Here is a 13,070-nt window from a genome sequence, read left to right as displayed (position 1 = left end):
AGCATGACATTATCAGTGCTGTAAAGCGTGAAATGCGTTTTATGTGTTAGCTCTCATACGAGCCTTGACTGAGAATACAAAAAAAAGAAGATGAGACGACTGGAGATGAGAGTTCGGATGACTGACTGGAGATGATGACATTACTGGAGATGAGAGGACTGGAGATGAGAGTTGGGATGACTGACTGGAGATGAGACAACTGGAGATGAGAGTTCGGATGACTGACTGGAGATGATGACATTACTGGAGATGAGACGACTGGAGATGAGAGTTGGGATGACTGACTGGAGATGAGACAACTGGAGATGAGAGTTGGAATGACTGACTGGAGATGATGACATTACTGGAGATGAGATGACTGGAGATGAGAGTTCGGATGACTGACTGGAGATGATGACATTACTGGAGATGAGACGACTGGAGATGAGAGTTGGAATGACTGACTGGAGATGATGACATTACTGGAGATGAGATGACTGGAGATGAGAGTTTGGAGGACTAACTGGAGATGAGATGACTGTGGATGAGAGTTGGGATGACTGACTGGAGATGAGATGACTGTGGATGAGAGTTGGGATGACTGAATGGAGATGAGATGACTGGAGATGAGATTACTGTGGATGAGAGTTAGGAGGACTGATTGGAGATGGGATGACTGGAGATGGGATGACTGGAGATGGGATGACTGGAGATGGGATGAATGGAGATGGGATAATGGAGGATGAGATGACTAAAAATGAGAGTTGGGTGCACCATTACGATCCTGCCAGTAAAGGATGGTCAATGAAGTACCACCACAAAGGATCACCAGAACAACACGCATCTCCAGTGGCTTCATCAGATTTTCATCTCTTCCCAAAACATTGTATTGGAACAAAATATTCATTGTATTGGAACACCCTTCGTGGAGAACAGGTTTTTGTCCAACAATTATGTCAAGGCCACTTTGAAGTGCTGTTTAAGTTAGCAGGACGCACTGTTCTATTGTGACGGCAACCAAAAACTACTTGAACGTTGGCAGAAATGTGTGGACCACAGTGGTGTTTATGTTGAGAAATAAATATTGATCTTAGTATCGGTCTGCTTAATTTGAATATCTTTATCTGTTTTAGAGAAAATAATAGTAGGCATTACTTTTCAACACACCCTCAATATGACAACTACAGCCCATTTATTTTACACCAGTAAAAAGTCCGTCAAATACAACGGGTTGGAACAGTTTATTCGACGGTGCAGCCTCATGAGCGTGCCAAAGTCTGAAGCCTCGGCCTAGTGTCAGGTGTTCTTATATCTTCTTTATTTATTATATATCATACGGATGTAAATGGTGTTTATCCCTGAAGGGTTTATCCCTGGTGTTGGGCTAGCGGCTAGGGTGCCGGCTTAGGATACTAGGATCCTGGGTTCGAATCTCGGTCGATCGCCGAATTAATGCCAGGGGGGTTGACTCAGCCTGTCATCCTTCCGAGGTCGGCTAATTGAGTACCAGTTCACTGGTAATTCCCTGTTTGTTGTTGAAGGCGGCAAAAAGGGTTGGCGTCAGGAAGGGCATCCGGCCGTAAAACATTGCTTCAAAAAGGGGACCAAAAAACAACAACTACCACGGTCCCCGAAAAGGCCAACCCCCGCTTTGCGGGGAAAAATGGCCTCTAAACGGTGGTTTTATACGGATGTAAATGAACACTCATTTTACTCTATACGCATTGCACATCACGTGCAGCGAATTTCACATCCGTGCGCCTTGTATTTATTGGTATTAAAAAAAAACGCTTCTGTACACTGCCCTTGAGGCTCGGTTTGCAAGCCACGTGTACAATTCCAATAGAAGAGGTATAATTAGTCTTTTATGGAAAATGTTTTTCGAGTTTGTTTTATCCTCAAAAATAGACCATATTGAACACACATTCCTGTTAAAAGATTGGCCTTTAAAACCTACCCTTATGAAGGGAGACAGACATCTGCACAAACACACAAACTGACTATGTTTGAAATGGTAGATAACAGCAAATGCAGGTATATAGGTTCATGCATGCACACAAACACAAACACAAAACAGCTGAGCAATACACACATCCCAAGTGGGACGGTTGACTTTCTTGCGTAGCTTCTTCGCTCCCTTTGGGCGCTTATTACCAACGAGAGGCATGGCACTGAAACTTGGATAAGCAGCCTTTCTTTGTCCACTCTCCCTCAAGTGTTACACCTGGATAATGAAAGAGCACACGATTTGGGAGACTGTGACATGCAGGTACAAGCACATAGCATCAACGAGCTTCTTTTATCGTTTGTGTCATTGCATACGATTGTTGTTTTTATCAGCATCGTGGGTAGTTGATAAAAACTTATGGCCAAAGTATTTTTTTCATTTTTTATTGTATACAGAGTCTAGGCTCATGTAAGAGCTAACACATTACACACGAAAACATGCACGGACCCAAAAAACATACAATAAATAAAGGGGCCGGGAGACAAGAAGGGGGGAGAGAGAGGAAAGCATACAAGCACAACAGTAATAATAGTAATAATAATAATACATTTATTTTATATAGCGCTTTTCAAGAAGCCCAAAGGCGCTTTGACAGAGTACAAAAAACAAGTGCAAAAAGACAAAAATCAATAGGTAAATAATCAAAGCAAAAAGAAGGAGAAGAGATAGTCAGGGGTTAAATGCTGTGGGTTAAATGTTGAATGCAGTGTTGAACAGGTGGGTCTTGAGTGATGTTTTGAATGTGGTGAGTGAGGAGGAGTCTCTGATGGTGTGAGGTAGTGAGTTCCAGAGGGTGGGAGCAGCGATGGAGAAGGCCCTGTCCCCTCAGGATCTGTAGTAGAGATCTGTAGATCTGTAGTGATCTGTAGTAGAGATCTGTAGTAGAGATCTGTAGATCTGTAGTGATCTGTAGTAGAGATCTGTAGATCTGCAGTGATCTGTAGTAGTGATCTGTAGTGTCAGTAGAGAACAGGGAAATTATTCTTCAATTTCAAAAAGTGCAAAATCAAACTAGTTTGGCTCCTCAATTTCTAGAGGTTCTTCTTCTTTCATATGCAGCACGTGGATGTGGTGAACTTAATTTTCTGGGAGCACAGCCGTGCTGCCGATGCAGTACCCCCTGTACGTTACAGCAGGAATTTGTAATTTGTTCAGGGTGCCGGCGATAGGTCGCCTGCTCTTCACGAAGGGCACTGTGGGATCTTTAACGTCTGCCAACTAATACCGGCAGATGGGACACCCAGTTGAACGTCAACCCGAGGGACTGCACACACATTGATAAATCACCCTGCCAGTGAAACACTAGGATGACATTTTATAGCTGGGTCGGGATTCAAACCCAAGCGAGACAGTTCAGAGGCGAGTGTGAGAACCTCTGGGATGTCCTGATGGAAATAAGTTCCTGGTGAAGTCCAGGGGTGAAAATAAAACTTCAAACCGCAAAGGGCCATTTACTTATTACGTATGCATCATTGGGTGGGCAATTGGGTGATGTGCAAAATTAAAATCTGGGAAAAAGAAAAGGAAGAAGATGGAAGATGTTAGGGGAAAGGAGGGTTTACCAGGAGTGGAGAGAAAGGAAAGAAGCTTGGGAAGAGATTGGAGAAAGGAGGCAGAAAAGGAGGGTCTTGTATTGTATGTATCTTTGGGATTGGAGTGAAAGACTTTCTAATGTCTGTGTACATCTATCTATAATTCCACTAATCTCTGTGTGTGGTCTGTGACCGCTGTTTCTCGACAACCACGGGTCCGATATACTTGAAACTTGCCAGGTATATTGCTGGGGACCTGAGGATGTGCCTTTTCAAGGTTTCATATTAATCGGAGAAGTAGTTACCGAGCTATGTCCAAAAAACGATTCAACCAATCAGAGAGCAGCGAGCTATCACGTGTGCCGAACGTGGCGAACAGACTCTGCCTCGGACGGCACATTTGAGAGCGTATTCATTTATTTCCCGTTGGCAAACTATGTTGGCGTTAAACTATGTTTTAAAACTAATTAAAACTAATTTGCGATTCTTTCGCTTTCCTGCGCGTTTGTGCACGCTATGGCGATTTCTTTACCAAACTCCGCAAGCCGTTCGCTTTGAACCAAACCATTTCATGTAAATAGAGGGGGGGATTGTCACCGTACTCGCAAGCCGTTCGCTTTGGACCAAACCATTTCATGTAAATAGAGGGGGGGGATTGTCACCGTACTCGCAAGACGTTCGCTTTGGACCAAACCATTTCATGTAAATAGAGGGGGGGGATTGTCACCGTACTCGCAAGCCGTTCGCTTTGGCTTTGCGAATGGACCAAACCATTTCATGTAAATAGAGGGGGGGGATATAATTTTAGATATATATATAGTACGGGCATGCCCTAGTATAATAAATTATGATAAAACCCTATAGAGGGGTTTCACTACCCATGATGCAGTGCGCGGGCGCCATATTGGTTGGCAAGCTAAGCAAGCGAGAAAAGGCAACCAAGGCCAAAGAATTAGCATAACCTTCCATTGCAGGAAGTCAGAATAACAGGATAAACGTGATAGATTTTAGAGCTTACTGATGCAACCGTTGCCAAGGACGTGTATGCAACCAACATGGCGGCGCGCACGGCATTATGGGATAACCCTGAAAACCATGTATTTTTTGAAACAAAAGCGAATATCTCGAACCGCTCGAATTGCCCAAATTGGAATTCCCCAAGTTAGAACTCAGAGATGATGAGGCAGTATTATACGAGGAATTTGGCCCGTCCTGTGTGTGTTTTACCGAAAACACTGATTCGATCCATCCTTTTATTTACTTCATCCAATGAGGAGAAGAAGAAGAGTGGGGCGAAGAAGGCACAACAAACATTCTCAGACGTCAGACCTCAGGATGTTTTAAATTCCCTTTATTTTATTGCTTGGGGGCGGGGCGAGAGTTGCAGTGGAGAATAATGAAGATCGACCAGATCCTAACAAGTATCACAATCCAAATTGGTATCTATGGTGTATAGTGTATACACATATGGATGAGGTAAATAAAATAAGCCTAAATAATGTTTAATACAGTATCCCACAAGGATATATTAAACCCCGTACGTCCACTTTCGCTCTCTCACTTCGGTACAATTAACGTTTTTTAACAAATCTAAAAAATAATCACCGCTCACCTCAAATTTCCCGCACTCTCAACTTGATATTCCAGCTGAAGACTTCATTTGCACCCATCCTTTTTTACTTTCAACCAGAAGGCATTTCCCATACAAATACAGTACTTTAATTAGTACATACAGAATGTCCTCAAGCAACGGCATCTTACACAGTGGAAAACGCACGCAACAGCTGAAATATTCAAAATCCGACTGCGGAGGAAATACTGTTTCTAAATGCACCGTCATGGCCAACATATACCGAACAAATACAAAAGAGATGGAATTAACGTGAAAAAGCTGAGGCAAAGCCAAGTATGAGGAAGACTGACCGAACAATATAAAAATATACCCCTGGGCGCTCACCTGGTAGAAAAACGCAGTACTGGTACCAGTATACTACACTGACTAAAGGTATTTTTATCAGTATCAACTATCATTCTGAGTATCACATCACGGTATGTTAAACCAATTTCAATGGTTGCTAGAAGACCGGGCAGCATGTATATTCATACTAACGTCGTAAACAAACAAACAAAAAAACCTATTCGCTCCCCCCCCCCCCCTCCGACGCCACCACCACCCCCTCCCCTCCAACGCCACCCTACCCCCACCCCTCCTACGCCACCCATCCTCCTACGCCACCCATCCTCCTACGCCACCCTCCCCTCCAACGCCACCCTACCCCCACCCTCCTACGCCACCCTACCCCCACCCTCCTACGCCACCCCTCCCCCACCCTCCTACGCCCCTCTCCCTCCCTCTTACGCCACCCTACCTCATGCGCAACCCTCCCCATCCTCCTACCCCACTCCTCCCCCACCCTACTACACCACCCAACCCCCCCACCCTCCTACGCCACCCCCACCCTCCAATGACATCACCCTCCTACGCCACCCCACCCATCCTCGAACGCCACCCACGCCCCCCACCCTCCTGCGCCACCCCCCAACCCCCATCCTCATACTCCACCCCCCCCATCCTCATACGCCACCCTCCACCCCACCCTCATACGCCACCCTCCCCCCCACCCTCATACGCCACCCTCCCCCCCACCCTCATACGCCACCCTCCCCCCCACCCTCATACGCCACCCTCCCCCCACCCTCATACGCCACCCTCCCCCCCCCACCCTCATACGCCACCCTCCCCCCCACCCTCATATGCCACCCTCCCCCCCCACCCTCATACGCCACCCTCCCCCCCCACCCTCATACGCCACCCTCCCCCCCCCACCCTCATACGCCACCTTCCCCCCCCACCCTCATACACCACCCTCCCCCCCACCCTCATACGCCACCCTCCCCCCCCACCCTCATACGCCACCCTCCCCCCCACCCTCATACGCCACCCTCCCCCCCACCCTCATACGCCACCCTCCCCCCCACCCTCATACGCCACCCTCCCCCCACCCTCATACGCCATCCTCCCCCCCACCCTCATACGCCACCCTCCCCCCCCACCCTCACACGCCTCCCTCCCCCCCCACCCTCATACGCCACCCTCCCCCCCACCCTCATACGCCACCCTCCCCCCCCACCCTCATACGCCACCCTCCCCCCACCCTCATACGCCACCCTCCCCCCCCCACCCTCATACGCCACCCTCCCCCCCCACCCTCATACGCCATCCTCCCCCCCCACCCTCATACGCCACCCTCCCCCCCACCCTCATACGCCACCCTCCCCCCCCCTCATACGCCACCCTCCCCCCCACCCTCATACGCCACCCTCCCCCCCCCACCCTCATACGCCACCCTCCCCCCCCACCCTCATACGCCACCCTCCCCCCCCACCCTCATACGCCACCCTCCCCCCCCCCACCCTCATACGCCACCCTCCCCCCCCCACCCTCATACGCACCCTCCCCCCCCCACCCTCATACGCCACCCTCCCCCACATACGCCACCTCCCCGTCCCGTGATCTCGCCGTGATCTCAGGAAATCACGTGATCTCGCCGCATCCGCTGCCCTCGTCCTGTTGTTCTTAACGCAATAAATCCTATGTTTCTCCCAAGATAAACAAAATAGAACCTTCACATCAGGATTGTTTAATATTAGCGGACGAAGGAAATTCGGAGCAGCAATGGAGGCGCCGAACGGACGGACATTTCGAGGGAATATTCGAATTTCCGCGAATCGGCGTCGCTCAATCATAAAGATGATCCATAAAAGGGCAATTTGAAACCTGTAACAAATACAACAAATACAATAAGTATGGGATTTTAGTATTTCATTGGTGCCGATAAGATTGTAACAATACAATCTTACGATAATTCACCAAATGTCCGTCTGTCCGTCTGTCCGTTCGAAGGTACCGCAAAAACGGCTGAACCGATCACAACGAAATTTTGGGTGGGTAATCCTGGGACCCCTTGGAGTAAAATAGGCTATATTGTTTTTCCAATTTCAGCTTTGGTCTCCAGCATTTTCAGGTTTGGACTCCCGCATAACGTTATTTTCCCGGGTACCGCACAAACGGCTGCACCGATCGCAACCTGACGAATGCAAACACACAGTTAAAAATAATGACCTCGGACAAAGGCCTTTTATAAGGACATGGTTTGAATCCCTGCTTGAGAGAATGCCAACCCCCTCCCCGCCATCACGGCCATCTCTCCAACTCACAATCCCACGAGATATGCAGAAAGGACGACCCAAAACCAATTATCTTCTTTTTGATTCGTATATAAACATCATTAAAAGTAAATAATGACCTCGGCCAAAGTTCAAACGACGTGGGTTTAATCTCTACATGAGAGAAATCCACATAGCTATTTGGGCGGTGTATAAGCTAACTGATCGCTGTGTCCATCGATCTTGCCAAGGCCATAGCACCTATTGGCCCAAAATCCTTTTAACTGTTGACTTGGTAGTTTTTACAATGAAGGAAACACGTATCGGGAGTACATACGACATAGCGATTGTGAATGTGACACCTCTGAGGCGTCTTTTGCTTCGTATCGCAGTGACTGCGAGCACCAACATGGCGGCTGTAAGATTAAAATCTGGCTTCAAGCCCCCTCACCACCCAAAGCCTTCAACCAGACATATTAACACGCTCCTCCACCTTCATTCCCGTTCTTCAAAGCAAAGCGGTAAAAATTGTTGTATCGCCATCTATATAATAATAGCGTAAGGACTCGAATTTGTTATCCCTTTTACGCCGCACCCAGTGACTCGATGCCCACGGCACTAATGGATTTACGATCTACGAACCGCGCTCTTTGTTTATCACGTACAGCCATACTCGAAAAATCTGAATTAGCCGACGTTGGGGCCCAAAAGCATCCGATTAACTGCCGATACGACGCCATCTTACGACGCCATCGTATTGGCGTCTGCTGGGTGAAGGCGAAGCAAGCCGTCCGCTGATTGGACAGGCGAAGGCGAAAGCAAGCCGTCCACTGAGTGGACAATCCAGAGCATGCATTTGTGCCAGTGTCGGCGATCGTTGTTCATATACACACTCTTCATTCTCATCGTTCTTCCTAACTCTTACTCGGACAAGCAAATCCCCTATGCCAACCATAATGGTACACTCTATCCATACACCACATCCTCCCTTCCGTGGATGTTCCACGGGTTTCGGCTAGTTATATATTACAAGCAACGGTACCTTCCCTAAGGGTGGGGCTTCAATTTGTAGGTGCAAATGATTATTTAAACGATTATAACATTTAAACGATAGATGAAACATTAAACGGATGTTCATATAAATCGTTTAAAATAATATATAAATCGTTTAAAATATAACAAGCCTTCAATTTCTGATATTTTGCCTTTTCATTTGGGCCTCCCAATTGAAGCCCCGCCCATAGGGCGGGTACCATTGCTAGTACAATACAATACAATACAATTCTTGGGTAAAATAATAGGGGCATAGAAAAGGCCCCCTTATATAAGGGTATGTGCCATGTGGCAAAGTATAGAAAAGAAGGGACATTCAAAAAAATATCGTGTGCATGCTGATTACCCTTGGGTTCCGAGGGGGAACCAAGTAATGCTCTGGAAAAGTTCATATAAAGGGGCACCCTACATCTGGCAAATAAAATACATTTACTTCTTCATGCAGGCGTATGAATCAAATTGGCGCCCCTTTATATAAACTTTTCTGGAGCATTATTTGGTTCCTCCTCAGAACACAAGGGTAGTCCAGCATGCACACGATATTTTTTGAATGCCCCTTATTTTGTATTGTTTGGCATTTTCTACAAGCTATGGAATGTCCCTTATGTTCTATACTTTACCATGTGGCACATACCCTTACATAAGGGGGCCTTTTCTATGCCCCTATTATTTTACCCAAGAATATAAGCGTTCGTTTCTCTGTATGCAGCTTTTACATGGGGACTGAAAATGCGTTTTTCGGCTTCTACTGGACGAAATCGGATGCAATTTTCATAAGTGAATGCTTTGTATGTTGAAGTAATATGTTCAAAATTTCAGCAACGTCCGTCTTGAGTTATATTTAGAAAACCCTCGAAATCACGTTGATGTCTGTCTGTCCATCCGTCCGCCCAAAATGTGTTGGCGCTCATATCTCAAGGACTATACATTGAAACTAGCTGAAACTTGGAATATACATCAGCCAATAGGTCTATTTAATGGCTTTCAAAACAAATTTCCTCCTCAGTGCTATAGTTTTTGAATTAAAATTAAATATATATACTGTGTATATATAAATATAAATAAATATATAAAAATATGCTCTAGAAAAGTTCATATAAAGGGGCGTCCAACATCTGGCAAATAAAATACATTTACTTCTTCATGCAGATGTATGAATCAAATTGATGCCCCATTATATTAACTTTTCTAGAGCATTACTTGGTTCCTCCTAAGAACGCAAGGGTAGTCCCGCATGCACACGACATTTTTTGAATGTCCCTTTAATTTCGATTGTTTGCCATTTTCTACAAGCTATGGTGGGGGTCATGTTTTCACCCCTGTCTGTCTGTTTGTCTATCTGTCTGTTTGTGAACAAGATGTCTCAAAAAGTTGTAGACGGCTTCAGCCGAAATCTGGCGGAGAGTGTGTGTATGTGACAAAGACGAAATAATTAGATTTTGGTGAGGATCCTGAACCAGCTGGCAGAATTTTTAAAGTGATTCTTCACCATTGGGAGATAGGGCCAAAAACAATATATAGCAGGATATCTCAAAAAGTTATGTATCGATTCGGATGAAACTTGGTGGAGGGGTTACGTATGTGACAAGGAAGAGTTGATTCAATTTTGGTGAAGATCCGAATCTGGATCCGGATCAGAGAATAATTTTCAAAGTGATTCTTCACCATTGACTGACAGGGATAAAAATGATACGTAGCACGATATCTCAAAAAGTTATGGATGGATTTGGACGAAACTTGGTGGACAGGTTGGGTGTGTTTCAAGACCGAATCGATTCGATTTTGGTGAAGATCTGAATATGGATTATATAATTTTTAAACTGACTTTTCACCATTGAGAGATCAGGCGAAAAGCGATATATAACATGATATTTTAAAAAGTTGTGGACGAGTTATAACAAAACTTGGGGGATGAGTTGGTTAGGTGACAAGAACAAGTTGATATGATTTTAGTTCATGTCCAAATCCAGATCCGGCCTATCAGTGGGATTGAGTTTTTTCATCAAATTTTCAACAAATATTTATTATGAGAATATGGAGAAGGTAAATTAATAATTTGGTCAAAAGGTCAAATGGTCAGAGGTCAGCATCACATACAATCGTGAATTTTCATCCAATTGACCTGAATTTAAAAGAATTTGCATATTTTGAATTGGTTCACCAATTAAAAGCTAGAAGCTGATTGTTTTTTTTTTAGATCAAAAGGTCAAAGGTCAATGTTGTGTAAAATCGCCAATTGGAAAACTGCTCAATGGAATACTGCTCTCCCCTCTGGGCTGGTGCTCCTGCCTCACACCTAGCTCGGCTTCACGCGGTTGAAACGAAAGCATTCAGAATCATTGGAATCTCCCACGATGAAGCTGATTCTGAGGGCCTTTCTCTCTCTCTCAAGCAGGCAGGTTGGTGGTCTTTCTGTCTTCTACCGACTCCTCTCCGGCCTTGCTCCCCCAGCTCTCTCTGGGCTCTGTCCCCAAAATATTCCTACAGGTCGCACAACATCTGCCTGCAACCCTCTTATAGTTAAACTGCCAAAATCAAGACTCTCTGCTCACCTTCACTCTTTCATTCCTCTTTCCTCTCGCCTCTGGAACAAACTCCCTCACTCTCTTCAATCCCACTCCTCCCTCCAGGTCTTTAAAACATCTGTTCACCACCATCTCTTATCTTCCTCCATCCCAAACCTTGATCTTTTCTACCCCCGTTTAGGGTGCCTTCACATACACGGATTATTCTTACGAGTCCTTACGGATCGCCAACTCGTAGTCAATCGCAAGCATCCGTAAATAACGGAAGATGATTTTTGACATGTCAAAAGTTTTTGCGAGTTGTGACGAGTTATCTACGGATGCTTGCGATTGACTACGAGTTGGCGATCCGTAAGGACTCGTAAGAATAATCCGTGTATGTGAAGGTTGCATTAAACACACCCGATCCACCTCTTTCAACCCCCAACTTATTTCCTGAAATTCCTAGTAGTGTTCATTTGCTTTATACCATGTACCCTTCCCTCCTCCTCCCCAGCCCTCCCCCTTCCACAGATCTACCGATGTCCCTGTTCTGTTCTGTTGTTGTGCTTGTGTGCTTCCCTCTCTCCCCCTCTTGTCTCCCGCTCCCTTCATTGTATGTTTTATGTGTATGTGCATGTTTTCATGTTCAATGTGTTAGCTCTTATACGAGCCTCGATTCTGTATCCCCCAGAAAAAAAAAATTCACCCGATTGACCTGAAATTTAAAGAATTTGCATATTGGGTCACATAATTGGTTAACCAATTAAAAGCGACAAGCCGATTGTTTTTTTTAGATAAAAAGGTGAAAGGTCAAAGTTGCATAAAATCAATAATTTTCACCCAATTGACCTGAAATTTCAGGAATTTGCATATCGAGTCACTGAATTGCTTCACTAATCAAAAGGTAGGAGTCGATTGTTGGAGAGGGTAGGGGGTTTGAGAAGTGTGGTTTGGGGGGATGGAAGGAGGTTGACGAGTTGGGGGTGATTGGGGGAGGAGGAGGTTGAGCACTTGGGGTTGGGTTTAAGATGTGGAGTGGAGATTGGGGGTGGGGTGAGAGATGGGGACTCGAGGTCAGGTTTGGGGGGGGAGAGGTTTATGGACTTGGGGTTGAGTTGGTGTGGGGTGGGAGGGTTGGTGGAGGGAAGGGGGTGAGTAATTTGGGTTGGGTGGAAGATGTGGTGTGGGGATTGTGGGGGTAGGGGTGGGGGTGGAGGGCTTAGGGTTAGGGTCCTTGGCAGGGGAAAGTTTGTGGAGTTAGGGTTTTGTCCATATTTCCAACGCTGACCGACGTCTCATCTATTTTACCCCAGGGGGCTGGACTTGCACCAACGCTCGTAAATAGAGGTCGCTTTTACCAACGTTGGAACAATCTCGGAAATCCTCTTACGACCATTCAACCGTTGTCAACTTTCGGCCAACGTTGGTGTGCTAACTGGACCAGGTTTTGTGGACCAATCCGTCATTTGAATTTAACGTCTGAAAAAGAAAAAAAATAACGGATGTAAATGCATGCAGCCGTGCGGACAGCGATAAGGTTATACACCGCTTTATCACCACATGCTCCTCACCACCGTTATAATCACCAGCAGCCAAGAAATGACGTTCACCTCTTTTTGTTGGTGACTTTATCATCATCATTTTCCTTTTGCATTCTTTTTTTTTTCTTTACTCTGCTTTCTCGTTCACCACTCAAATCGCGCTTTTTTCACTTCTCTCTCGTGATTCGCTTCCTCATTTTCTTCCCCGTCTCAACTTGTGGGTTTTTTTTGTTTTTAACGATTCTCTTTTATATCATATTTTTTCCCCCTCTCTTCCTCACTC

At 45.7% G+C, this 13,070-nt stretch overlaps 1 protein-coding gene across 2 annotated transcripts in view; it reads right to left on the bottom strand.

Annotated features, from left to right (window-relative positions):
* LOC137423786 (uncharacterized) overlaps positions 1-5,325 on the bottom strand; it is a 29,682-nt gene extending 24,357 nt beyond the window's left edge. The window contains exons 1-2 of one of the 2 annotated variants that reach the window (XM_068111291.2): positions 5,132-5,325; positions 2,072-2,203 (exon numbers count right to left, since the gene is read on the bottom strand). In XM_068111291.2, the coding sequence (XP_067967392.2) occupies positions 2,072-2,146 (75 nt within the window). In that variant the 5' untranslated portion in view covers positions 2,147-2,203; positions 5,132-5,325. The remainder of the gene's footprint in view (positions 1-2,071; positions 2,204-5,131) is intronic. The other variant, XM_068111299.2, reaches the window with a different exon arrangement.
* Between the last annotated feature and the right edge of the window lie 7,745 nt (positions 5,326-13,070).

The sequence above is a fragment of the Myxine glutinosa genome, chromosome 1 (assembly GCF_964187855.1).
Source record: "Myxine glutinosa chromosome 1, kmMyxGlut1.1, whole genome shotgun sequence".
NCBI classification, from domain to species: Eukaryota; Metazoa; Chordata; class Myxini; order Myxiniformes; family Myxinidae; genus Myxine; species Myxine glutinosa.
Note: the sequence above shows the minus strand (reverse complement) of the source record. Positions and strands in the feature narration are given on the sequence as shown.